The 24330-nt window shown below is 53.5% G+C and overlaps 1 protein-coding gene across 1 annotated transcript in view; it reads left to right on the top strand.

The window, feature by feature from the left end:
* SZT2 (SZT2 subunit of KICSTOR complex) overlaps positions 1 to 24330 on the top strand; it is a 63077-nt gene that overhangs the window by 24898 nt on the left and 13849 nt on the right. Inside the window, exons 20-60 of the mRNA XM_054072651.1 lie at positions 155 to 269; positions 640 to 753; positions 1190 to 1387; positions 1513 to 1619; positions 2101 to 2242; positions 2776 to 2940; positions 3611 to 3815; positions 4031 to 4143; positions 4975 to 5233; positions 6668 to 6833; positions 6916 to 7008; positions 7179 to 7260; positions 7399 to 7680; positions 8006 to 8144; positions 8394 to 8510; positions 8626 to 8689; positions 9380 to 9565; positions 9635 to 9964; positions 10102 to 10291; positions 10698 to 10772; positions 10967 to 11105; positions 11559 to 11679; positions 11918 to 12047; positions 12159 to 12311; positions 12424 to 12526; positions 12895 to 13012; positions 13240 to 13351; positions 13793 to 13911; positions 14298 to 14462; positions 15054 to 15138; positions 18424 to 18612; positions 19152 to 19349; positions 19665 to 19834; positions 20022 to 20188; positions 20607 to 20704; positions 21586 to 21718; positions 21833 to 21960; positions 22241 to 22371; positions 22774 to 22956; positions 23396 to 23666; positions 23874 to 23953. Coding sequence (XP_053928626.1) covers positions 155 to 269; positions 640 to 753; positions 1190 to 1387; positions 1513 to 1619; positions 2101 to 2242; positions 2776 to 2940; positions 3611 to 3815; positions 4031 to 4143; positions 4975 to 5233; positions 6668 to 6833; positions 6916 to 7008; positions 7179 to 7260; positions 7399 to 7680; positions 8006 to 8144; positions 8394 to 8510; positions 8626 to 8689; positions 9380 to 9565; positions 9635 to 9964; positions 10102 to 10291; positions 10698 to 10772; positions 10967 to 11105; positions 11559 to 11679; positions 11918 to 12047; positions 12159 to 12311; positions 12424 to 12526; positions 12895 to 13012; positions 13240 to 13351; positions 13793 to 13911; positions 14298 to 14462; positions 15054 to 15138; positions 18424 to 18612; positions 19152 to 19349; positions 19665 to 19834; positions 20022 to 20188; positions 20607 to 20704; positions 21586 to 21718; positions 21833 to 21960; positions 22241 to 22371; positions 22774 to 22956; positions 23396 to 23666; positions 23874 to 23953 — 6135 coding nt within the window. The remainder of the gene's footprint in view (positions 1 to 154; positions 270 to 639; positions 754 to 1189; positions 1388 to 1512; positions 1620 to 2100; positions 2243 to 2775; positions 2941 to 3610; positions 3816 to 4030; positions 4144 to 4974; positions 5234 to 6667; positions 6834 to 6915; positions 7009 to 7178; positions 7261 to 7398; positions 7681 to 8005; positions 8145 to 8393; positions 8511 to 8625; positions 8690 to 9379; positions 9566 to 9634; positions 9965 to 10101; positions 10292 to 10697; positions 10773 to 10966; positions 11106 to 11558; positions 11680 to 11917; positions 12048 to 12158; positions 12312 to 12423; positions 12527 to 12894; positions 13013 to 13239; positions 13352 to 13792; positions 13912 to 14297; positions 14463 to 15053; positions 15139 to 18423; positions 18613 to 19151; positions 19350 to 19664; positions 19835 to 20021; positions 20189 to 20606; positions 20705 to 21585; positions 21719 to 21832; positions 21961 to 22240; positions 22372 to 22773; positions 22957 to 23395; positions 23667 to 23873; positions 23954 to 24330) is intronic.

Below are 24330 nucleotides of genomic sequence, written 5' to 3'. Positions count from 1 at the left end.
AGGGCTGGTAGAGAAGAAGGGAGCAACGAGTGAGAATAGGACAAGTCAAGGGATGGGATTATGGGTGTTTCGTCTCCTTGCTTTTAGACTGTTTTCTCCTGCAGTTGGGGGGTAATAATTCTGCCTACAGCTGAGCCTTGACTGCTTATTGCAGCTCTACCCTCGGGACCTTGCATGTATTGCCACCATGCTGACCTTTGAGTACATCAGCCAGTTGTGCCAGAACAAGGACTGGGTCTGCCCTCCTTCAGACACCAAAGCTACTGAAGGTAAATCCAGAGTATATGTCCTACCAGGTTTGATGGAGTAGGAGACAGCTAGGCCCTGGATATCTTGGGGCCTGTTAGAGGTGTCTGGAAGGTAGAATAGGTATTTTGACAATGACTTTCTAGACTGTGATGGCTGTGCGTCACTTTGTTTCGGTTGTGCTAAGCTGCCAGAGAAATGGCTTCACTCTGGAAAGGCAAAAAAACACATTGAGGCTTTCTGCCCAGGTTGGAGAGGTGACTAGGTGACCCTGCTTGAGCACCTGTGCTACCTGCACTGCGTTTAGGCCTGACACCATGCTTTCAGAGGTGACCTGGGAGACAGGGTTATGTGGTATCTATGGCCACAATACATTCCCAGTTCTTGTTGCAGATCCAGACATGGGGGCTGGTTTTCGAGTGCACGAGATCCCATTCCAGTTCAACCTCATGAAGCTGTTGCCCAGGTGCCAGCAAGTTGAAATGTTCTTCCTAATGCTGACAAAAGGTAGGTTCCTCCTCTTGTCCTCTCTCTATGGCTATGGACACCCTGCTCTGTGTGTTTGTCTCCCTGGGCAGTAGGCATGAGAGCTACCATGCCTCTTTTCAGTGCTGTTCTTCCCATCTCTGCAGCCCCAGGGCTGTCTTTCTTTGGAGGACAGTTTTGGAAGAGTTGCTTTTGAAAACCTAGATGGTTGCTCTGTGGTGGTGGTTTCTTGTCTTTAGCCCCAGACATCTCCAGAACAGTTAAAGTGTTGGAGGGAGTAAGTGCAGAGTAGCTAATGATGCTGGAATTCTGGGGCTTCCTCAAGACCTTCCAAGTTAGCCTTGCAGAAGTGCTGGGAGAAACTCCTGGCTATGTGAAAGTGTCTCTGGCTGTCTCCTGGGGGTCTGGGCTCTGGAGATGCTGTCTCTGAAGCTGCCGTGGTTCTGTTTTGGAGCAGAGAATGAGGAGGTGACCAAGGACTCTTCGTTTGTGCCCAATGAAATGCTACTAAACCTCTTCCATGGCTGCCTGCAGCATGACCTCAGTGACCGGGATATTCCCTTGGCTGATGCCGATCATGTGACTTTCATGGAGCAGGTTCTGCAACGGGATCGTGATGGCCATCAACCTCCCTTCACGCTCCCTGTGATCAGAGGTAAGGCCCAGGAGCCTAGCAGCCGTTACTCTAGGAGCTGAGGTGTTTCAACAACCTTGCTTTCAAGCGTCTTCCTCAGCTGGTGTTTCTCAGGTTGGTTTCTCTGTGTTTTCTTTCTCTTTCAGAAGAAACCCTGAAAGGAACCCTGGAGCAGCAGGATGCTTCTGCGTCCTATCATCTCCTTGGCAGCAATGGCACCAGGGATGTGACTGGCTCCACGAGTACCCTGCAGGTACTACTACTACTTCTGTCCTCCTTCTGAGCCCCCTCAGAGAGCGACACAGCAGTTGTTGAACAGCGGGAGACTTAGTAGAAGGGTTGAGAACGGATTAAAAGGCTGGTGTTTTCCCCATGCTTGGCAGCAGTTTAAGCTGTAGCTGAAGTCAAGCAGGAATCTGGTAGGTGTGTGGATAGTTGTGTTCACCATGGACCTAGTCTACTACAGCAGCACTGATGCTGTGCCAGGCTGTTCAGAACCCATGGCAGTCACTGCCTGGAGGTCAGAATCAGCCCCAGCGAAGCTGGCTAAGCATCTCCTGACTGTGTGTTCAGTGTTTCCTGGAGCCTGGCTGCTCTACGTATGGTGCAGGGGGTGGCCAGGGTCACTTCAGCATTGTGCTAACCAGCAGTCATGGAGGAATTGGCTGTGTGTGATTAAGTGCCTCAAGGTAGGCCTGTGCTCTGAGCTTATCCAGCTTCTGCTCTTTTATCAGAGCGTCGGCAACACAGAGCTGCCTGACGATGACGTGACCCTGAGTGACGCGACGGGGCCCTTTCCCCCACAGTGGCGATGTTATGCCAAGCTGGTCAACCCGCAGCACGTGTTCCTGACCTTCCTGCCAGCCACCTTCTCAGGTGAGGGCACCTGTCATGGGAGTGAGAGGAGGCAGCAGTCCCGAATGCCTCCTTGGGAAAAGAGCAAGAGCAGAATCAGCTCTGGTAGGATGGAGAGAAAACCGAATAGCGAAGCCTGAAGCCAGTCTTTTGGCACTGTATTGCCAGGAACAGAGTAGTCAGAATGGTGAATGTCTTGCTCTCCTCTCCTTGGACGTGGTGCTGACCACATAGTGTTTTCAGACAATGGATGTGGCTTTTGAGTCGTTTACTGACTGCAAGCATTGAACTGTTTTCCCAGTAGGGTTGTTAATGAATGGAGTAAAGAGACTGCTAATGGGATGGTCTGCGAGAGTCCCAATTTATGGGCATTGGCACTGGTCTGGCTTCTGCTGAGCTGCTGGTGAAGGCTGCCAGGCTCAGCTGGAAGTACTCAGGGAAGCTGCTCCCACACACAAAGAGGCAGCGGGGACATCTGCCCTCTTGGGAGTGAAAATGGAGGGGTTAAACTGTTCTCACTGGACAGAGGGTGACTTTATTTTATTTTATTCCAGATGTACAGAAGCTGATGGCTTGTGGGTTGGACAAACCTCCAAAAGACGAGAGTCGATCTGGAGAGGAAACGCTGGGACCTGTCTGTGCAGAGCGAGGAAGAGCTGAGGCTGAAGAAGGGGATGCTGCCGTGCCATTACCTACCCTCAGCATAACTCCAGCCCATGGTACCATCCTCAGGGCAACGCCTTGCTAAAGGATTAGTATCCTCGCTATTTCCAAGCCAACAACTGTTGCTACAGCCCGTCAGCTCCTGCCTGGCAGTCAGCAGAGTCGGGACAAGGGGTCCAGTGAAGCCTCAGTCAACTGTCATGATGTTCATGGTGGGGTGAGGGAATGTAATGTGAGCTGAGTGCTCATGGCCCAAAGCTGGCTCCCTGGGCAAGGAAGTTGAAGGTAGATACGAGCTAATGGGAATGACAATACTGGGCTGCACTGGAAAATTAGTGACCCCTGTGTTGTGGTCCAGGCTGGCTCTACAGCAGCACATTGTCCTAGGGTGAAGAGGACAGGTCTTGAGGTCTATGGGATTTGATTGCACAGCCCCTGATGCAGTCAGCCAGGCCTGCAGTGAGGATGGAGGGCTGTGCTGCTGCAGAGAGTGTTGGAGGTGGTGATGAACAATCATGGCTCTCCCAGAAGGGGATCCATGTGGCCAAAGCACCGGGCTGAGTGGTTGGGTGCTGGGATGAGGAGAACGGCCCCTGAGGTTTGAGTGGTGAGAAGCTTGTAAAACTGATGCCTACGTTTGGGTCCTGCTATGAGGGCTATGACTTTGTAGACCAGGAACAAGGAGCCCATCAAAGATCTGTTATCTCAGAACTGTTTCTTTTGCAGAAGTGAGCCGTGACCCTACAGAGCAGAGCGGTCCCTCACGGAGAGATGTACACATCTCCTTCTGTCGCCAGAACTCACAGTCAGAGCTCGGCGAGTGCCGCCGATTTCGCTGCCCCATTTATATCTACAGCTGCTCTTTGGAGCTGTTACGAGAACAGCTTGTCAGCCCACGGATGCACCGTCCTCCCCGGGACATTTTTCTGAGGTAATACCAGCCACACTTGATTGCTAGACAGGAAACAGAGGAGCTTTTTTGACAAGAGGCTGGCTCCAGCCCTGCCTTATTCTCTTGGCTTGGCCTCTGCCTCCTTGCATCCGTGGCCTGTGTGTACCCTGGGGCCCTGCTTTACTGGCGCCAGAGCTGTTTATAGTCTGAAATATGCATCACTGGTGCTGAAGGCTGCGGCTTCTCTTTTCCAGGTCCCAATCTCTGGAACGTCCTCCTACTGCTGCTTGGCTAGACCACAAGCATAAGGAGTTGGTGAGTTACTGCACGCTGCTGCAGGAGCATTCCCACCAGTGCTACGTGAAAGGTGAGGAGCACCATGATGATGGGAGCTGAGACAGGGTTGGGGTTGGGCCTGGATCTTGTTTTAAGACAACAAGGTCTCATTTTTCTTGTGATCTTAGACTGAACGAAGAGAGGAGTGGTGGGACTGATCTCCCACCAGGACGGGTGTAAAGAGGCCTCTGTGCATTCCCTGTGGGTGTTGCATAGGCTGTTCCTAACCCTGTGCAGTGCTGTGGAGGGGCACCTTCTTTGACTTTTTCCTCTCACCTTCAGAGCGGCAGGTCCCTCAACCACTCTGACGTGACACAAGCCTGGGCTAGCACATAGCTGAGGGAACTGGGGTTGTTCAACCTGGAGAAAAGGAGGCTGAAGGGAGACCTTATCGCCATCTACAACTCCCCGAAAGGAGGTTGTAGCAAGGTGGATGCTGGTCTCTTCTCCCAGGTAGTGATAGGACAAGAAGGAATGGCCTCCAGTTGTGCCAGGGGAGGTTCAGATTAGATATCAGGAAAAATTTCTTTACTGAAAGGGTTCTTAGGCACTGGAATGGCTGCCCAGGGAGGTGGTAGAGTCACCGTCCCTGGAGGTATTTAATAGATCAGCAGAGGAGGTGCTCAGGAATATGGTTTAGTTGTGGACAGGTACGGTTGGACTTGATCTCGAAGGTCTTTTCCAACTGAACAATTCTGTGATTCTCTTGATTAGGCATCCTGGCTGAGCCTTGTCTCTCAGCACCTGTGCTGACCACAGCTCTGTGCTGGGACTTGGTGAAAGTCTGTATCTGGCCATCACCTGACTCCTGTGGCCTTGGATCCTCGTGGCTGGGCACTCAGGCACTGTGTTTGATCCGCAGGGCTGTTCAAGAGCCTCCAGCAGTCACACAGCATCAGTTCCCAGGACCTACTTACAGCCATGGACTATTGTGAGGAGCTGCTTCAAGAGATTGATATCACCAACTTCCTGCTGACGGTGTGCAGCCATGTCCGCTCGTTCCGAGAGAGCCACCATCATTTCCGTACACACTCCAAGACAGCCAGCTTCCAGGTGGGAAGCATAGAGCAAGAAGAGGAGCAGAGCTCTAAGGAGCGGGGTGTCTTGGTCTCTGAATCAAGGTAGGGGCCCACCCTTGGTCTTGCTTCTCTTCTTAGCATTGGGCCAGGACAGACCTGTCCTCAAGCGTCTTCTACTGCCTGCGAGATGGTATGTTGTAGGGCAGCGTCTAAAGCGTCTAATAGAACCATGGGTAAGGACATATACTTCCTGTGATGCACCCACCAGGACCTTCTGGTTTTTATGCTATCTGGTGACATCCATCCTTTCGCTTTCTCTTGTGCTCTTAGCTCATTACTGTCCCATCTGGCCTGAGTTGGAGGGCAGTTTGTCTGCAAGTAACTCCCAGACTTGTTGTTTCTGGAGAAATTACCCATCTCCTGCTCCTTGACTCGTTTGAGTTTACTGTTGACTCTGGTGAAACATTTGTTACCTTTCTCTAATGAGTAAAGTGTCTTCTTTATTATTATTATTATTATTATTATTATTATTATTATTATTATTATTATTAAAATTCTAGGAAAAAGACACAAGAGAATTATCAATGCAGAATTGAATATGCTTGATCCTAAACTTCTTAGGATATTTCTGAGGTTTGTGTTCCCTCTGGAAACTTAAGGAGGGGGAAAAGTACTTTACTGTGCCATAGTGTCTGTTGAAGAAACACTCTCTTTAGTTCCTTTGTCCTCTTTGTGCTTGGCCATCTTCATTTCCGTTGTGTGAACTCACTAGCACTTGTTGGGAATCCTCAACCTGTTTCTTCTTACACTGTAAGTCATTGAGATGAGGCTGTGGCTTCAGAGAACATGCAGTGTTTGGAAAAGTCAGATGACTTCTCCTTCAAGAGCTACTTTCCCAGAGAAAACTGTGGGAATGTTTTTTGTTTATAAGCTATTCTGAATCAGCTGCCCCAACACAGATTGTATGAACGTTGCTGAAGGATGTACAGCTGGTGGCACTTTGGTCCCAGATCTGCTGTCTACCCTTGTAATTTGAGTAGCTGAGGAGTACTTTGATCAAATGTCATCCCACTCCCCAGATTGATTTTACTGAGTTATAGGAACTGATTTGGTTCTGGAACTGCTGCGTGAGTGTGGGGCTGAGCTTTGTGCTCTGCTCTGTGCTGCCAAGACACGAGAGATGCTGGCATGTGAGGTGCCCTGCACCAAGTGGCAGTAATTCAGATTGCTCCAGGCCTGTCTTGATACTCAGAGATGAAGTCTCTCTTTCCCAGGGAGGGTGTGTAGCATGGTATAAAGTACCTGGCCGTGGAATGAGCATGGTTAAACTGCCCCTGGCCTGGCTTCACACAGCCTGAGCACTTATCTAGGTTAGTGGCTGGCAGGAGGATTTCTGGGGCTGCAGGGGTGTGACTGTGTCTGTCATCATGTTACACAGAGGAGATGTGGGGAGCTGTGAGGTGCGATGCTTGCAGGGTAGATAATACCTAAAGCTATTCTCGATTTGCCTGTCTGACCTGTCTACAATCCTGTCAGTGCGGAAATGGAGGACTACAGCGAACAGGAGTCCCATAATGTCGCTAGCCCCACAGAGGAGGCAAAGAGCAGCATGGGCACCAGCTGCTGCTCAGAGTTTCCCCTCTCGCTGCTGGAAATCGGACAGCCCTGCCAGGCACACCTTGACCTGCATAAAATTATCCAGGTGAGAAAGGTGGGAGCTTGACTTGGCTCCTACAGGAGGGCAGAGCGGAATGTCTGCTTCATGTTTGGGATTTCTCTTTTAGGAAAAATTCCTGGAAATTGGAAGTTTACATTTCAAGCCAGTGCCATCAAATCCTCACTATTTCTTCTATTGCCCACCATCAGCCAAGAAAGAGGTAAGCGTTGTGCTGCCCTGGCAGGCACCTATTCCTTGCAGAGGGAAGTAACATTGCTTGGTGTCAGATCTGGATTTGGGGCTGGCAGACCCATAGGTAGAGTGAGCCCTTGGGGGCCCATCAACTGCCTGGCATGCTTCAAGGATCTGCCCTTCTTCTCTCTGTCTCAGGAAGAGGCATCTCGGGATCAGGCAGACAGGAAAGGCAGCGAGGACATGGAGGGATCAGAGGCAGAACTGGCAGCTGAGGAAGGTAATGTTTGCTTGCTCTGTCCTGGAGCAGAAAATATCTCTAGTTTCACTGTGGTGATGCCTTTCAGAGCTTAACTGTGTTTGGTGGGGTCTCTGGGCACACGGGCCTGGCTCGCTAACAGGGAACCTGTGTCAACAGGAACTGTGTCTGGATGCTGCATTGCCACAGAGAGCGACCCGGAGCTGGAGGTGGAGTACCGTGAGAAGCTGGAGCATGAGTTTCCAGATACAGATTCGCTCTCGGACTCCAACACTGTGAACCAGGATGATGACTCCTTCAGCGTGCTGGGAGGAGACTCACTCAATGAACAGGAGTTCCTGGAGCAGGAGATGCCCCCACTCTTTGTACACCTCACCTGTTCGGTGAAGCTGCGTAGCCAGCACAGCTCTATGCCCGTGCAGTCCCTGCCAACCTGTCTAGGTAAGAGTAAGCCTTGCTGTGGAGTTCTGTCAGGTCCCTGCTGGGTGAGCAGCCCCTGGAACAAACATGCTGTGTCTTAAACACAGTCTGTACAGAGCCCCCAGGGTCTCCCAGCTTCAGACAGAGGCTTTTTCACCAGGTCTCGCACTTGCTGTAGGACTGGTCATGGAAGCATGAAGGGATCGTGGAGGATGGTGGCCTTCCTAAGCCTGTCTAGACTTGTGGGACAGCCACCTCTTGCAGTCTCTGTACTTGCCACCAGGCTGTGTATGTGTAAGCAGAGCTGTTGGTTGCTTGATTCTCTTCCTCTATGGTCTCTCCTCAGGGGAAGTTCTGGGCTGCCTGGAAAGCTGCCAGGGCTTGAACACCATTGACTTGGGAGACCTGTGTGTGACCTTGGACATATTCGTGCTGACATTGCCCCTGGAGATTGAAGTTGTGAACACAGACATTCTCCACAACAGGTAGGTGGAAAGAGGCCCCGTCACTCATCCGCCCTCTGCCTGCCCTCTCAGCTAGGCAGTCTCGGCTCCTCTCGATGTGCTGAGACTTGGGATTCTCCTTCTTACAGAGCCTCCCACAAACCTAAGAAAGCTAAGACTTTTTTCCAAGATGGACTCACCTTCTGTCGAGATCCCTTTTTCCCCCCTAGAGCCTGTTTATGCTCTCTGGCTCCAAAGCTGATGCCCAGTCTGCTTTCTATCCTGTGGCAGATGCACCTCAGAGAGCAGCGTGTCCTTGACACGTTCTCCAGGGCAGCCATCCTCTTTCCGCTCAGATGAGGATATCATGCACAACTTGGAACGGCTCCCTTCCACAGGAGATGAGAGGTATGGCACTGCAGATGTAGCAAAGCTCCTCGTGGGCTCCTTTTGCTGCCTAGGAGCTGTGCTGTGGTGGCTGCATGAATGAGAATGACTGATTGATTCTTCTCCCCTCTCCTAGGCACCCTGCACTTTCCAACCTCCCTGGAGTGCACAGGCAGGCTATTGAAGCCACCATGAATGAGGTAAGCCAGCCTTGCCTACTTCTTGCTTCCAGCTGGAGCAACGTGGCCACAGTGTACAACTCCAGTACCTGAAGGGAGCCTACAAGAAAGCTGGGGAGAGACTTTTTACAAAGACGTAGTGATAGGACTAGGGAGAATGGCTTTAAATTGGAGAGGGGAAGATTTAGACTAGACCTAAGGAGGAAATTCTTCACGATGAGGATGGTGAGGCCCTGGCCCAGGTTGCCCAGGGAAGTTGTGGCTGCCCCATCCCTGGAGGTGTTCAAGGCCAGGTTGGATGGGCCTTGGGCAGCCTGAGCCAGTGGGATGTCCCTGCCCATGGCAGGGGGTTGGAACTGAATGATCTTTAAGGTTCCTTCCAGCTCAAACCGTCCTATGATTCTATGTTGTTTCACAGTTCCTAGTCTGCTCCAAGCTGCAAACTGTCAACTGAAGTGACTTTCAGGCTTTGCCATTTGCCGTCTGCTTCCCAGAAGTGTGGGGTTACCCTGACAGAATTCTTACTGCAGTTTGGGTGGGACAGACAGACCTGCCTTCCACAGATCTTTACTTAGGTACATTCAGAAGGAAATGAGGCAATGTAGGTGATGAAAGGGGCTGTGCTTATCCTGTTGGGACTAGGATCAGGATTGGGAGAGCGGTGCAAATGCTGGTCACCTAGGTCTTGCTCTTTGTCCTTGTTCTGCTCAGATTCGATGGCTTCTGGATGATGAGATTGTCTCCGCACTGCGCCACTCACAGGTCATCAGCACCTCCATCCTGCACCGAGTGGCCACCCACATCTATAACTCCAAGGGGCGGCCCAGCTGCCACAGCGAGGTGGTGCTGCTCCAGTTTGTCTTTGGACCAGAGCACTCTCTGGAAAAGTTCAAAGAGGTAAGGAGAAAGCCCCGAGGCAGGGCCTATGCTTAGCTAGCAGGGTGCTTATTCTTCCCTGTGTTGCAGGAGTTCAGAAGAATGGTTTTGCCAGGCTACATGCTCAATGCGGAAGGCAGTGACTACCATTACATCTCCATCAGCCGCCTGCACTCCAGGCGGGCAGCTCCAAACCCTTCGGGGACACCCTGCTTGCAGCAGCCAGCTGGAGGGGGAGCCAGGACGGCCCTGGGCCAGGAGGGGAGCAGTGAAGCAGAGGCAGAGGGCTCTGAGCTACACCATACAAGCTGTGTCCTCCCAGAAGAAGCCCAGAGTCTCTGGGAGTGGCCAGAGAGTGAGACACGTGTTGTGCCAGACACAGAAAACCCCATACGTGGAGGCAGCCGTGCACAGGATGAGGTAAGAGAGCATGTAGGTGGTCTGTTGGTGGGAAGGTATGGAACACTGGGAACAGAAGGTGGAAGGATGCAGGAGTAATTGGACTTCCTTTGATGCCTATTTTTCTGGCCATTTTTGCAACCTTGGCTTGTGTGCAGGTCCCAGGAGAAACACTGAGCCTTGAGCAGAGCAGAGGACCTGGCCATGACTCTCTGGAGGAGGCAGCTCTAGAGACATCCATACAGTCACTGCCATCCTCATCCTCTGAAAAGGGCAACAGCGAGAAATCACCGTTGGTGACACCATCTGCAGCAAGCCTGGCTGACTCCGTAACACAGGGCAGGGAAGGTAGGAGCTGTGAATGTGAGCAGGATGTGGCTGAGCCTCAGGAGCTTTTAGAGGAAGGGCCCTGTTTTGGCTGTAGCATATGAAGTGTGACTGCTACTCCTGTTCCAGTCCCTAAACTCCAGAATCAGCGGTGTTGCACTGTTGGTCTCTTCTTGGCATGGTGCTGGGAAGTCACTGCTTAACAGTACCTGGGGTACTGGGCTGTGCTGCCACATCACGAGCCCTGACAACATGAAGTTCCAGATGACTCCAGAAATGGTTGTGAGAGCACCATTCCCCAGCACAGCCTCCCCGTGGCCCACACTGCCTGGCTGTCCTGTGGTGTGATGTTTCTCCAGCAGATGCGTCATGTGAAGGGGCTTAGCAAGTGCTCTCTTGCACCACCAAAACGCTCTTCTCTTGGCAGGCTCCAGCAAGCAGCGTCCCAGCCGCGTGCAGAGCCTTGTGTCGAGCCAGGGCAGCATGGACTCTGACCACCTGGGTGAGTCTGCTGGGGCAGGGGTGACAGAGCCTGCGGGCAGACGCTGGCATGGACGTGATGGTTGGGGACACAGGGCTGGGGTGACCCTCTGAGGACAGGGTTGCTGAATGGCTCTCTCATCCAAAGCCTGCCGTTCCCCAGGGAGGAGGCTGGCTTGCCGGGCAGCCTGAGGCTGAAGCAAGGATACGTTGCAGGTTACGATGGAGGAAGCAGTGACTCAGAGTATGAAGAGGCGCTAATAAGTGACCAGGAACCCAGGTGTCCCCTCATGCCAGATTTCTGGCTCATCATAAAAATCCAGCAGGACCGAGTGGAGGTCTACTACCACACACGGTAAGGAAGGTCCTGCTGTCTGGCCATGGCTTCTCTGTGCCAGGACCTTATTGACATTCTCTTATCATAGAGTTATAGAATGGTTTGGGTTGGAAGGGTCCTTAAAGATCATCCAATTCTGCGCCTCTGCCATGGGCAGGGACACCTCCCACTGGACCAGACTGCTCAAAGTCTCATCCAACCTGGCCTTGAACACTTCCAGGGATGGGGCAGCCACAGCTTCCCTGGGCAACCTGGACCAGGGCCTCACCACCCTCATCATGAAGAATTTCTTCCTAATGTCTTAATTTAAATCTCCTTCCTGCCCCATGTTGATGGGGAGCTGCAGGACTAGGCTGGTGCTCCCTAAAGGGGAAAGCAGCCACCTTTCCCCACTGTATTCCTGCTCCCAGCCCACAGGGACAGGCACTGTCCAGGTGCCTTGCTGACCCTCTCTCCTTTTCCCTCTAAAAGCAGCCTGAGTGTGGAGAAGGCAGCGTCAGCAGAGGCAGAAGAGGAACAGCCAGGAGAGTGCCAGAGCCTCAACCAGGTGGTGGTGAAGAAGATCAGTGAGATCTGCAGGGTTGTCAACCAGGTAGCAAATCTGCAGAGGGCAGTAGCAGAGCTGCAAGTCGTGAGATGGTTTAGATGATAAGGGACCTCTGGAGGCTGTCTGATCTGGGCCCAGCTTGGGGGAGGGCCTGGAGAGCCAGTTCAGCTGGTGGAGTCTCAGCTTGGGAGTCAAAGAACTCAGTCCAGCCCTAAGCCCTTCTCAGTGGCATCTTCTGTGGGCTATGCAAGCAACAGAACCAATATTTCCTCATCCTTTACAGCGCTTGCTACTGCAGGACCTGCATGACAGCCACATATGCAACTCATTACTGGTGGCAGAAAGTGAGGAGGACATCTGGAAGAGTGAAACGCCCTATACTTCCTACAGACAGCGTGTTGTGCCAACAGACGGTATGGATATGTCCTTGGCTGTGTCTCAGCAGCAGTGCCGCTGCCCGTAGGTGACTAAAAAGATGGTGACTTCCATTCTATGGCCTCAGCTATGTTCTGTGTTCTTTGTAGATTACTCTGTAGAGGAGAGCTACCAGCCCCGGGACTACCTGGCTGCGACCATGCAGTTCATGCCAGGCCACTTTGCTTGTGATGTTGTGTGGAGTACACTGATCCACGTACATTCGCGCCTCAAGATGGGCCCGAACATGGGCGTCTCACGAGGTGTGTACAGCCCAGGTTCCCCTTTGTTTTGTGTGTCAAGAGCCTGGCTTCTGGCTGGCTTGGCACACCAGAGGAGAGGGTGTGGGATAGCTAACATCCACATTGCCTGCAGCTATCCAAGCGCTTCGCTCCGTGCTCAACGCCTTCTCTGTGGTGAACAGGAAGAATATGTTTGTCTACCAGGAACGCGCCACTAAGTCTGTTTTCTACCTCCGGTAAGAAGCCAGTGTGACTTGTTGGTCTGACCCTGACCCGCTACGTGTGTTCCACCAGACTGAGAGCTCCTTGGGGCAGAACGTGTCTGCCCAGCCTCAGGGCCCCTGCTGTGAACCAAGCAGCAAATCTCTGATTGCTGATGAGTCAGTCGTATCACGCCAGGCCCCTCGTGCTCTCCCTGCACTAAGCCTATACATGGGAGGGAAAAGGGTGATTTTTTGAGGGAGCCAGAGAGCAATTTTTCCACGTTGTAAGGAATAATCCCCAGAAGGTACCTAGGGGAGAGGAAAGAAGACGTGGATCTTCTGTGGAGTTACGGTGCTGTCATCATTGAGAATGGGGGCTGATGTCTTTCTCCTGTATTCAGGCTGACTGAAACCACCTACAGTGGGAAGGTGTGGGAAGCAGAGAGCGGCCTGAGTCCAGCCACTCGCTCGCTGGCCCTGACACGCAGCCAGGAGCCCATTTATACTGAGGATCTAGCGGTGAGTGCAATTTTCTGGGAGTGGATGTTGGTGGTCTTGGTTACAGGAGTGAGGGGAATTCGGTAGTTCCAGCAACCTGGATTTTACACAGGATAAAACTTATATTGTAGATGTGTGGAGTGAGGCAGCGGTGGGTGGGTTCTGTCTGACCTTGCTGACAGCCTAGGACAATGATGGATCTAGAATTCACATGGAAACTTTCCACATGTCTGTTTTTGCTTCTCCAGGGTTCTCGTTCCTCTCTGGATGCAGCCTCATGCCGTAGTGTGGACTCTACCCGCCCTGTGGGACAAGTAGACAGGCACATCCAGCTGATGGTCCATGGTGTTGCCCCAGCAGGTAGGTGTTACAGCACCTGGCAGCAGGTGGACTGTGCTGGTGCAAAGCAGAGGAATAGAGCTCTAGTCCCTGCCTCCTTTGCTTGAAGAGCAGAGAAGGTATCTCCCTCATGAGCAAACTGCTTTTCTTTAGCCCAGAGCTGCTCTCCATTCTGTCTGGATGGGAATGTGAGGGAAGGATCCATGACCAACAACCAAATGCTCTGCAGACTGGGTGGCTTATGTGAGCTTTCCCCGTGCAGGAGCGCGTTTGTCTTTTGCCAGTCTTTTGTGATCATGAATGGGTGGAAAAAAGATGCCTGATGAAACTGATGGTTGGGAAAGACATGTGCCCTGTGGGAAGTGACTATGAGGGTCATCCTGAACAGGCATGGAGGGGAAGCTGTGGTCATTTGTGCTGAATGGGGCGCAAAAGCTGCTTGCTCCTCTGCTTATTTGTCAGGGCCTGAGATCACAGATGAGCTGGTGAAAGTGTTGCGCAGACGTCTGGATGAGGCCACCCTGGACATCATCACTGTGATGCTGGTGCGGAACTGCAAGCTGACCCCAGCAGATGTGGAGGTACCTCACTGGATATCTGCTCTGCTCATCCCATAAATCTTTCCTACTCTTTGACCTGTCTCAGCCTCTGCTGCCCCAGCATAGGGAAGGGCAGGGCAGTTTGATGCATCCCATTCCCTGCTCTAGTGCTTCTTCAGGCACTTCTTCACCAAGGTGAATCCTGTGTGGGTGCCAGGGTAGGTGGGACATCCCTTTTGCAGCATGGCAGGGCCTCCCTGTGAGTGCCTGTGGGACATCTGCCCACATCTCGCTCCAGATACTGTGTATGTGCCCGGGTTCTGCCCTCCACACTCTCCCTTCGCATAGCCAGCTGGTATAATTTGGGTCACTGTCAGATCCCTGGGGCATCCTGGTGGTCTCAGCTGAGTTTTAAAGCCTCTTTGCAGTTTATCCAGCCTCCTGGGACACCACCCACTGAGGTCCTGCAGTTCGCACTGCCGCCCTTTGCCCTGCCTTGGCTGCATGCAGTGGCCTACTACCTGCGCCAGAACCTGCTCATCTTCCTGCACACCCCAAAGTACACGGACAGCAACGTGGAGCACCACTTCAAGGTGAGTAGAGCTGTGAATTGGGGCAGCGGTCTGCCCAGCTCATATCTTCTGCTGGGGTTGGGGCAGCTCAGTCATTATGTCCCCAGCTCTGCCATGTGGTGTCAAAGAGGAACAGACACTGAATTCTGAAGCCTGGAGGCTTCAGACAGTGAGCAGTTCCTGTGTGCCTTGGTTTAAACTTGAACAGGCCTTTCTTTGACAGCAAGTGGTCACTTGCTGTGTTAAGAACTGCACCCACAAAGCTCATGCCCACAATCTTTGGCCAGGAGTATCAGAGAAGACCTCCTTCAAAGCTGAGCTTGGCTCTTTGCATGGTCTCGCAGATCTAAGGACTGAAACATCAGGGGGAGGAAAAGTTTGGGAGCAGCTACCCAAGCCCTGAGCATGGCTGTAGCAAGGATAGAAGGCAAGGCCAGATGTGTAGTGCCTGCACAGAGCAGTAGGAGGGTCCTTCTGCCCAACAGTGGCCAAGGCTGTGCTGGCAAGTGTTTTAAGTTGGTCTGGGTCTGAGGATGAGCTCTGCACACACATGGGACTCTGGTTATGGCAAGTTCTCTAGTCTCTGTCATCATTCTTCCTTGCCCTCCTTAGCACTACTTCAACCAGAGCGGGAGCATCCCGGACCAGGATCTCTATCTGTACAACAAGCCGGGCGGTCAAGGCACTGGTGGCAAAGGTACCTTGCTCAACTCATTTCTGAAACAGGGTGTGGGGCTCTGTGTTGGAGAGCTGTTTCCCACATTGAAGAGCTGCTTCCCACGTTGGAGACCTCCAAATGACTGAGGAGGGGCAGTGTCAGGACACCATGTTCCTCTGATGGCTGGGAAGTGGGCAGGGTGTGTGCCTTGGGGACTGCACGCCCTTGCATGTGTGATGGAGTGAGCCAAGGCCTCCCACAGAGTAATTTGCTCCAGATTGCAGTAGCTGTGGGGACAGGATGCAGCAAGACCTCTGTAAGTGTGGGGCACCGAGGCTCAGTGGGGCTGGAACGGGAAATAGAGGCAATTGTTGCTGTAGCCTTGTCGTGAAGGAGTAGCTGAATGCTGTGTGTAACTGAGCACAGGCTGTGGGGACAGTATCCTTGCTCTTGTCTCTGGACTGCTGGAGGAGGGATTGGATAGGGCCTACCCTGCTGTCATATCACGTTTTGTCCAGGCCATGTGGTCTGTCACCTGGCCATCATGTGTCTTGTGCCCCTCGTGCACCTTCTGTTCTTCTGTTATGTAGGTACCATGTTGGACCTTGTGCAGCACCTCTTTCCACTCTCCCACTTCCAAGGTAGCACCTGTGGCTCCCAACTATTACTCTGTTTCCCTTTCCCATGCAGCTTTCTGGCCCCTCTGGTCCCTGCTGTTCTTGTTTCCCTTGTGTTGTGGCTTCAGCTCTGATCCTCCTGTGTGTTTGTGTATGTGTGTCCATTCAGCTGAGCCTCCTCTTTCTTGCTGGCTGGATGAGCAAACAGAACCTGCTGCCCTGGCGGCAGCTCTGCAGTCCCTGGCTGCTCAGGGTCTATGTGGTGCCTTGTTAGCTTGCAAGCAGCGAACTCCAAAAATCCTTCACCCTTTTTTCCCCACAGGTCCAAACAGGCATCTCTTCCGTGAGGAAGACGGGTCATGATTCAGCTATGGTTTCCTGCTCTCTTGGTGGCTGTGTCCTGGGGTGGGGGTTCCCTTATACCAACAGGCACCACTAGACATGTACTTCCTACTCAGTGAACCTGAGAGGGCTTGGAGTCCCTCACCAGCCGGAGGGAAGATCTCCCTGGCACCCCACCTCTCTGTGGGATGCAGTGAGTGTGCAGCCAGACTCCAGTGCACTACAGTTTGCTAACTTACCTCTTCCCGTGGTCCCAGAGCTCAGATCTTGAGTTTCTTGTGATTGAGTGGTTGCATTTCAGCTTCTCTCTGCTCCTGTAGAAGTCTGGAAGCCTTGTTCCCTGCGGTGAGGAGGCCAGCCCTTCTGCTGGTGGAGCAGGAGCAGCCATCCTCTCCTCCCCGAGGGACTGAGCCAGCTGCAGGGGATTGGCAAACGAGCGCTGTCTCGGGGAACACGTGCAAACAAGGGGTCTTTTCCTGCAGCTGGTGATCTGACCTGCTTGAAAGCACTGCCATGGGTGCTCCCTCTCTAGATTACGTGTCCCAGCACCGGGAGGATGTGGGACGCTGTGCTTGGTTGTTCTCATGCCCTCACCTGACAAGAGCTGAAGCACAGCAGAGCTACAGGAATGGATATGACAGGGAAACCTGCCAGAGAGGGGACGGCTGAAGGGGCTCAATGCGGGAGTTTATCTGGAAGAAGTGGAGAATAACTGCTTCTTAGTCTGCAGTTACCCACATGAACATCCAGTCGTTCTGGTGGGCACAGGGCTGGCTGTCAAGCCAAGCAGATAAGGAATTTGTGCCATTTACCGTTTAAAGAGAGAAAGTCTGCTTGGGAAAGCACGTACTCGCTGTCATGTGAGCAGGTTTGCTGGTCTGGGTGAAGTCCTGGTCCCTTCTACCTTTAATATTGAGGAAATTACGAACTCGTCTGTTGCTTGCTGGATAAAAAGTTGTTCCTGTGCCTGTCTGTGGAAGGGACATCTTGGGGCCTGCTGCAGGGCACCCCTGAGACACGGCAGCTCCTGTACTTTTCTTCAAGTGGAGGAGTGTCCATAGATGTAGAATTTCCTTTCCTCAGTATGAATGCAAGCAAGCTGCTGTCTTGACTTGAATGCCCACCTCTCTTCTTTGGGAGCAGCTCTCTCCATCTCGGTGCCCTCTCCCTTGCATCTGAGATGTCTTGGAGGAAAGGAAGCATGAGTTCTGCAATGACATTAGCAATGATGGACACCAGGGGGTTTGCTGCTGATTAGACCTGGACACAGTCTACTAGATGTGGATTTGTCTCAGCCTGGGGAGGGCACCCATCCTCCACACGCTGCTGTGCATCCAGTTGGGTGCGGTTTGGTTGCTCTGTGACAGTGGAGTCTGGTGTCGCTCCCATCCTTGCTGGGGTGGAGAAGGAAAGAGTATGAGCTCAGTGTTCTGGGACTGAGTTGGCTTCCATCCAGACACCTCATCCTTTGGCAATGTTGGAGCAGCTTTGCCATCCAGTCACCCGAGTGCTGGCTTAGTCAGGCAAGGGGCTTTGAAAGGGGTGGGAGCATCTGGGGTTACAGCATGGGCGTTGGACCTCAGGACCGCAACCCTTGCTGGGCGGTGGGGAGTGAGCTCCTGTTTCTGCTCTGGTTTGTTGCAGGCCTTCTGCTTCTGCGTGGCCTGGGACATGCAGCTCATGGGCTGTGGAGCAAGCACTACGCTGCTGCTCTGGGTCTCTGAGCTGTCCTGTTGTGTGTGCGTAGCTCTCAGCGCAGGGAGGCTGCAGCTCCAGGCTAATGCTACATGTCAGCCTGCTCTGTCTCCAGCCTCAGGAAGGAGCTTGTGGAGAAGGCCTCCGGATCAGATCTTGTACAGTGGGGAGGGACCTGTAATCTGAAACAACCGCCTTCTGCAGGGACTCGAGGTCCTTTATAGCCTGAAGGAGCTGCTGGAGAATATCTGGGCTCTGTACTCTGTACTTAAAAGGATGAGGATTGTGAGCTCCTTCTTGGATCTCTCTGCATAAAGACCCTCTTGGGGCAAATGGAGATACTCTCCCCTTGCAATTTGGAACTGGACAACCCAGGAAGCTCCTGCAGGACACAGCAAAAGCTGCTGTGATGTTGTGGGACAGAGATTCTTGGCTGATGGGGACACGTTGCGTCAAACACCATGCTGCTTACCCCGGCTCCCCACGGGCACAGCTGGCCTCTGCTCCCCTGGCTGTGTCCGCTCCTTTGGGCCCTGCCTGCCCCGTGGCACTGTGCAACCCAAGTGGTGACGTGATGGTCCCAGGTGTGGGGTGGCAGGCTGTCGGCAGGGCTCGTCAGGGTGCACCCAGTGCTGGGCTGACAGACGCTGTCTCGGTCTCTCTCTCACAGGAATCGCATGCATTGCGCTGACGTTCGTGGATGAGCACGGCAACCCCACCCCGCTGCCCCACGGGGAGAGGCCTGACCCTCAGAAGCTGCCTTCCTCCTCGCCCATCGTGGGTCTACTGCAGGACGCCGACTTTGAAAGCCTCACAGCTGTCAGCAGGCACGAGCCAGAGGCCGATACTCTGCATTCAGGTAGGGGGAGAAACAGGCCACAAGCTGCCAGTTCCCTGCTGCCTCCTGTGAGGGCTGGTGAACACAGGGGTCCAGAGCCATGCAGGGCTCCTCTTTCCCATGAAAGGGCTATGAAAATGACCTGAGGACTGGAGCACCTTCCATACGATGACAGGCTAAGAGAGTTGGGGTTGTTCAACCTGGAGAAGAGAAGGCTGCGGGGAGACCTTAGAGCAGCTTCCAGTACTGAAAGGGGCTCCAGGAAAGCTGGGACAGACGTTGTAGTGAGGTCTGTTGTGACAGGACAAAGAATAATGGGTTTGAACTAAGGGAGGGAGATTTAATTTGGATACAGAAAAGAAGTTTTTGACAATGAGGGTGATAAAACACTGGAAGAGGTGGCCCAGGGAGGCAGTGGAGGTCCCATCCCTGGAAATAATCAAGGTCAGATTGGATGGTGCTCTGAGCAACCTGGTGCAGTTAAAGCTGTCCCTGCTTCTGCAGGACTGGGTGACCTGTAGAGGTCCCTTCCAACCCAAACCGTTTATGATTCCCTGCAGAGCCCTGCGTGCTGGTGCGCCTGGATATCTGGGAGAAGGGCAACATCAGCCTGCTGCAGCTGTCGGAGAAGCTGCGCGGGGCCCTGCGCCATGCGCTCTGTGATGCTGTCATGGAGTTCCTCATGCTGCCGGCCCCACTCTGCGTGGAAGCTGCCTGTCCTCTGGCGGCCGTGGACCTGGAGGAGCTGAACTCTGCGGGTGAGAGCCCAGCTGGGACAGAGCGGGAGCCTGGCCTGCAGGAGCTTGACTGTGCTGGGAGAACTGGGGCTGAGGGGGCTGGGAGGGAGGAAGCTGCTCTCCGCAAGCTGCACAATGTGATTTCTCAGGAAAGAATTATTATAGAAGTTAGGATTGGAAGAGATATTTAAAGATCTGTCTGCTCCCCAAAACTGAATATACTTTGCTGGGTGTTGCTGAGGGCGCTCACCCTTCTCACCATCAAGGCCACGGTGGGGTACATGGGAGCAACAGCAGTGTCACAGCGGGAGGCTCTGATCTGTTCTGTCTCCACAGGAGGCCTAAGGAGGACCATGTCAGAGACCAAGGGCTTGGCTCTGGCCACTAGTGGGGCTGCCAGGACCTGTCCTCCACCTTTGCACTTCACCTCTGCCCCTTCGCCCAGCTCTGGGGAGCCAGTGACACCCACAAGCAAGCTGGGACGCCGCAGCTTCTGGGACATGCTGGTAACTTTGCTGAGGGATCAGTGGGGAGCAGGGCTTTGTAAGCCCTCATGATGTATCTGATCAGGAGGAAGGGAGAGGAAGGATCTGGCTGGGGTTGGGAGACTGGGCTGATAGCGGGCAGTTGGAGATCAGGGTGCTAGCTGGGCTGTGCATTGTGCACAGCCTTAACTGGCCCCCTTCCCCCTAGAGCAAGGCAGAGTCCTCAGAGCTGGGTAGCCCCAAGACTACTGATGATATTGTGCTGGAGAGGCCAGAAGAGGCTCGCACGCGGCGGCGGCACAAGACTGAGAGCGTCAAGCAGCATCTGAGCCAGGATCGGGCCACAGCAACAGCAGAACTGGAACAGGCACAGAGGCAAGCACAGCCTGCAGGCCAGGCAGTGGGGTGTTGTCCCCCTCCATCTGCTGTACAATCCTCCACTGCCTGACATCCTGCTGGCTCTATCTGCATCATAAGCAGCTGGACCGCATCCCCTTTCCTTGCAGTTTCTCCCTTACGCAGCCAGTTAAGGGAGCTGCCTTCCACACACAGAGCTTGGTCCTTATTGAAGTGCTACTGGTAGCACTGCTGCTTCTCCCTGCCAGAGATGCAACGCCTGGCACCCCCATGGCTACTGACCCAGAAGGACCAAGCTCAAGGGCTGGATCACCCCGAAAAGGGGGCTCCCCAGGGCCTGCTCTGAAGCCGGGTGGAGAGAGACCATTGCACATTCATACTTTCATTGCTGTTGAGTTCAATATATTGTAACTGTGGTTCCTTTTCCACTTCCCAGGCGCCGAGCCTGCCAGTTGGAAGAAGGGGATGTAGGTACCATGCACCCAATCTTCAGTCAAACCTGCCAGCAGTGGATGGCATTCATGAACCAGCTGGGTATGTATCTTGGGTCCCAGCTCCTCCGCAGGGGCTGAGGGTGAGTCCTTTTGGGAAACCAAACCATCCATCTTCGTCCCTTGTTGATCTCTGCCTAGTTATGCACCCTGTCTCTCTCCTGACCTCACCAGGGTCCCACTAGTCTTGAGGCCAGCATCAGCGTTACAAAGCTATGGCAGGAGTGGGCATGTATCTCCCTGCACCTGAGCAAACCTGCTAAGGGCTGTGGTTGCATCTGCCATGCTCCAAATCCAGGGCTTGCTGGACTTGACTGCAGCTGCTTTGGAGAGACCTGGACTCCAACAGCAGTTGCAGTAGTGAAGGAGCTCCTAGGTGTCACAGAGAGGGAGGATCTGAGCCTCTGCAATGTGCTCTGGAGCTGTGAAGCTGCATGGGAGAGCCTTACTCTTGCAGCAAGGGAGAGGAGGAGAGAAGCCCTTCATATGGTGGGATTTGGCTCTTTGTGGCTACCCTGTTGCTGCTTTCAGGATACCTCTCACTTCAGTGTTTGTATGTCCTCTTTCGTCTCCTGCTAGAAAGGTAGAGCTGTCCTCCTCCTCTGATGAGGAATAAGACAGGGAACAGGAATCAGTGGAGGAGTAGAGTGCCATGCTGAGAGCATGTTGCGAGTTTGGTCCAGGTCCCAGTTCAGGCCAGAGCCTGAAACCAGAGGTTATTTCAGCCTCTGCCTTCTCCTCCTTCATCTATCTCATCTAAGGTCCTTGTTTTCCAGCTCTGCCTGCCTCATTCACTGGCAAAGCAGGAAATTGAGTTGCTGTGGGCAGTAGTTCTGCACTGGTAGCCCTCTCCAGTGCCCAGGTGGGATGGGCTTGGCTCTGGGATGGCTCAGCACCTTGTCCTACAGTACTTCTTCCATGCAGGGTGCCCATCAGTGCAGCAGTGCTCAGCAGAGATTGTGTCCCGTTTCCTCCTGTCCTCCATCCTGGTGGAAGTGGTGAACCTGGTCACTGCCCTGGCGAGTGACACCACTGTCAAAGTGTTTGAGCAGATCTGGTGAGTTACGCGGTTCATAGGGGGCTGTTTGGCACCAGCAAACGCCAACCAGCTGTGCCAGCCTCTAATCCCATGGCTTTTCTTGTCAACCACCTTTGGTGCTCTTCTTTGCAGCTACCACCGGGGCACCGCCTTCCTGCCCTACAAGCCTGGCCAGAGCGCCAGCCCTCGCCCTGGAGCTGTCAGACACTTCATCCTGCTGGGACGCAACTTCCAGCAGTGGCGTTGCAGCACGGAACAGGGTGAGTGTGAGGCCAGGGCCCGCAGGGCTGTGTGCTGGGGGCTCTTGAGGGGGTGAGATGCGTGAGCAGGGTTCCCTTCTTTGCTTGTGCCCAGAGGTGGGCAGTGCATCGTCTCTTTTCATCTCCTGAGACTTTATTCTCAAATTTGTTTGTGACTGCTCATTTCCAGACGAGCTGCGCAGTACCGTGGCAGAACATCCTGTTGTGCCGTCTTAATGCCATGGGGGATGTAGGGGTGGCATTAACTGGTACTGAGGGTCATAATTCTGGCTTCTCCCAGCTCACAAAGGGCTCCAACGTTTTGAGGCCATGGAATTCAGCTCGGCAGAGAGAGGCTCTGATCCCAGCCTTGTTGGACGAGACCTCGCGCCCCGGCAAAGGTTCCTCTTCCTGGAGATCATTGACAAAAAGGTAGCAATGGTGCCCGTGTGATGTGTCCTGAAAGCAAAGCTGTTCCCAACTGGCCTGGGTTTAGAAAGGGAAGAGGAAAGGTGCCTCTGCAGGCCACCAACTTTCCCTAGACAGGAACCCTCCAAAGCAGCTGTGCAGCGTGTCTGCTCTTGCTGCAAGCAGAGCTGGTCTTCCCTGCAGCACTGTGGGGAGTCCCGGGGGCAGCAGCCCTTGCAGTCTCTGACTTCAGCTGCCCCACTGTGCACTATAATTGCCCTTTCCTTCCCCGCAAGGTGCACCCAGCTTTGCCGTTTGAAACTAACTGGAATGGCAGCAAGTCCCACTCAGAGCACCTGGGGCAGCCTGGATGCAGACCGTCTCTGAGCAGATCCTTCAGTCTTCTTTCCCCTCCTCTCTCTCCAGCTGACACTCTACACCTACAACTGGTCCCCAGACCTGGGGGCCAACTTGAACTGCTCATTTATTCGCCTGCTGCAGTGGCAGAATGCCCGGTCCCACATTGTGCACTGCCTGCTCAGCCAGAAGCTGGGACTTTTCCACCACCACTGCTTCATGGACACACCATGGCATGAGGACAGCAAGCAGGTAGGGCACTCTGCTGGGCAGGGCAGTCCTTGCCTCTTCAAACTGGGCCGTAGCAGCCTGTAGATCTGAGAGGGGTTGCAGACTTTTACACTTTTGTATGCCGGTTGGCAAGGCATCTCCAGGTGCTCACGTGTCTGACTGTAGCTGTGTCCAGCCAGCTGCTTGCTGTCTGCTCTTGGAGACAACCAGGAGTGGAAAGGGAAACAAGTTCTGCTGTTGGCAGCACTTATCTGTGATGACATTATTTAGGGTGGAGGAGGCTATGTATTTCTTTGAACGTGAGGGCTGTGCTGGCCAAGGCCTGCTCTCCTTGGGACTGGTGGTGAAGGCCAAACAGATATGTCTGCAGATGGCTAAAACCGTGTTTACTCTGTTCTTGTGGGTCCTTGCCTTGAGGCTGGCAGTAAGGAGGCTTTCATGGCTGTGTCTGCTTGCTTAGGAGCCAAATCCTTTCCTGAACTCCACTTTGGAGGTGGATGCACTGATCCGGAGCTCCAGCCCCCCAGCTAGCAAGGAACAAGGCCGGCTGAGCAGCTCTGCCCGCAGTCTGCCATCTCTGCACTTCCATCCCGACGTGGTGCCCTTTGACGAAGCTCTGCGGGATGTTACCACCATCAAACGCATACCCTATGGACCTGAGTCGGGACCTTTTGACCCCGTGTCTTGGCATGGGGCTCAGTTCCTGGAAATCAAGAGCATGGAGAGAAAAGGTAAAGCAGGGGAGCCTGCCTAACTCACCTTGCTTCTGGAAAAGGAGCTCAGAAAGAGCAGAACAAGAGCCCTTTGCTGGAGGGTACAGTTCTCAGCTCCTCCTGCTGTGAGCGGATGGGTGATGGCCTGTGTGGGAGAGAAAGGGGGTGGCAATACTTGGGGCTGTGGCTTTGATACTCTTGTGGCTGCTGCTCTCTTTCCTCCAGAACTGGAGAAGCAGATGAAGATTGAGAATCTCTTTGTTACCTGGCAGCAGAGATCGGCGCAGTCCAACATGCCTATCAGTGTGAGTGCAGCCCTGGCAGGCGGGTGGCAGGCTTTTTAACAGCACACGGGTAGCACCAGCTTCGTAGAGTCATAGAATAGTTTGGGTTGGAAGGGACCTTAAAGATCAGCCAGTTCCAACCCCTCTGTCATGGGCAGGGACACCTCCCACTGGATCAGGCTGCTCAAGGCTCCATCCAACCTGGCCTTGAACACCTCCAGGGATGGGGCAGCCACGACTTCCCTGGGCAACCTGGGCCAGGGCCTCACCACCCTCAGTGTGAAGAATTTCTTCCTGATGTCTAATCTAAACCTCCTCCCTTCCAATTTAAAGCCATTCCCCCTCATCTTATCATTCCAGGCCCTTGTAAAAAGTCTCTCCCCAGCTTTCCTGTAGCC

The sequence above is a fragment of the Cuculus canorus genome, chromosome 8 (assembly GCF_017976375.1).
Source record: "Cuculus canorus isolate bCucCan1 chromosome 8, bCucCan1.pri, whole genome shotgun sequence".
NCBI lineage: Eukaryota > Metazoa > Chordata > Aves > Cuculiformes > Cuculidae > Cuculus > Cuculus canorus.
Note: the sequence above shows the minus strand (reverse complement) of the source record. Positions and strands in the feature narration are given on the sequence as shown.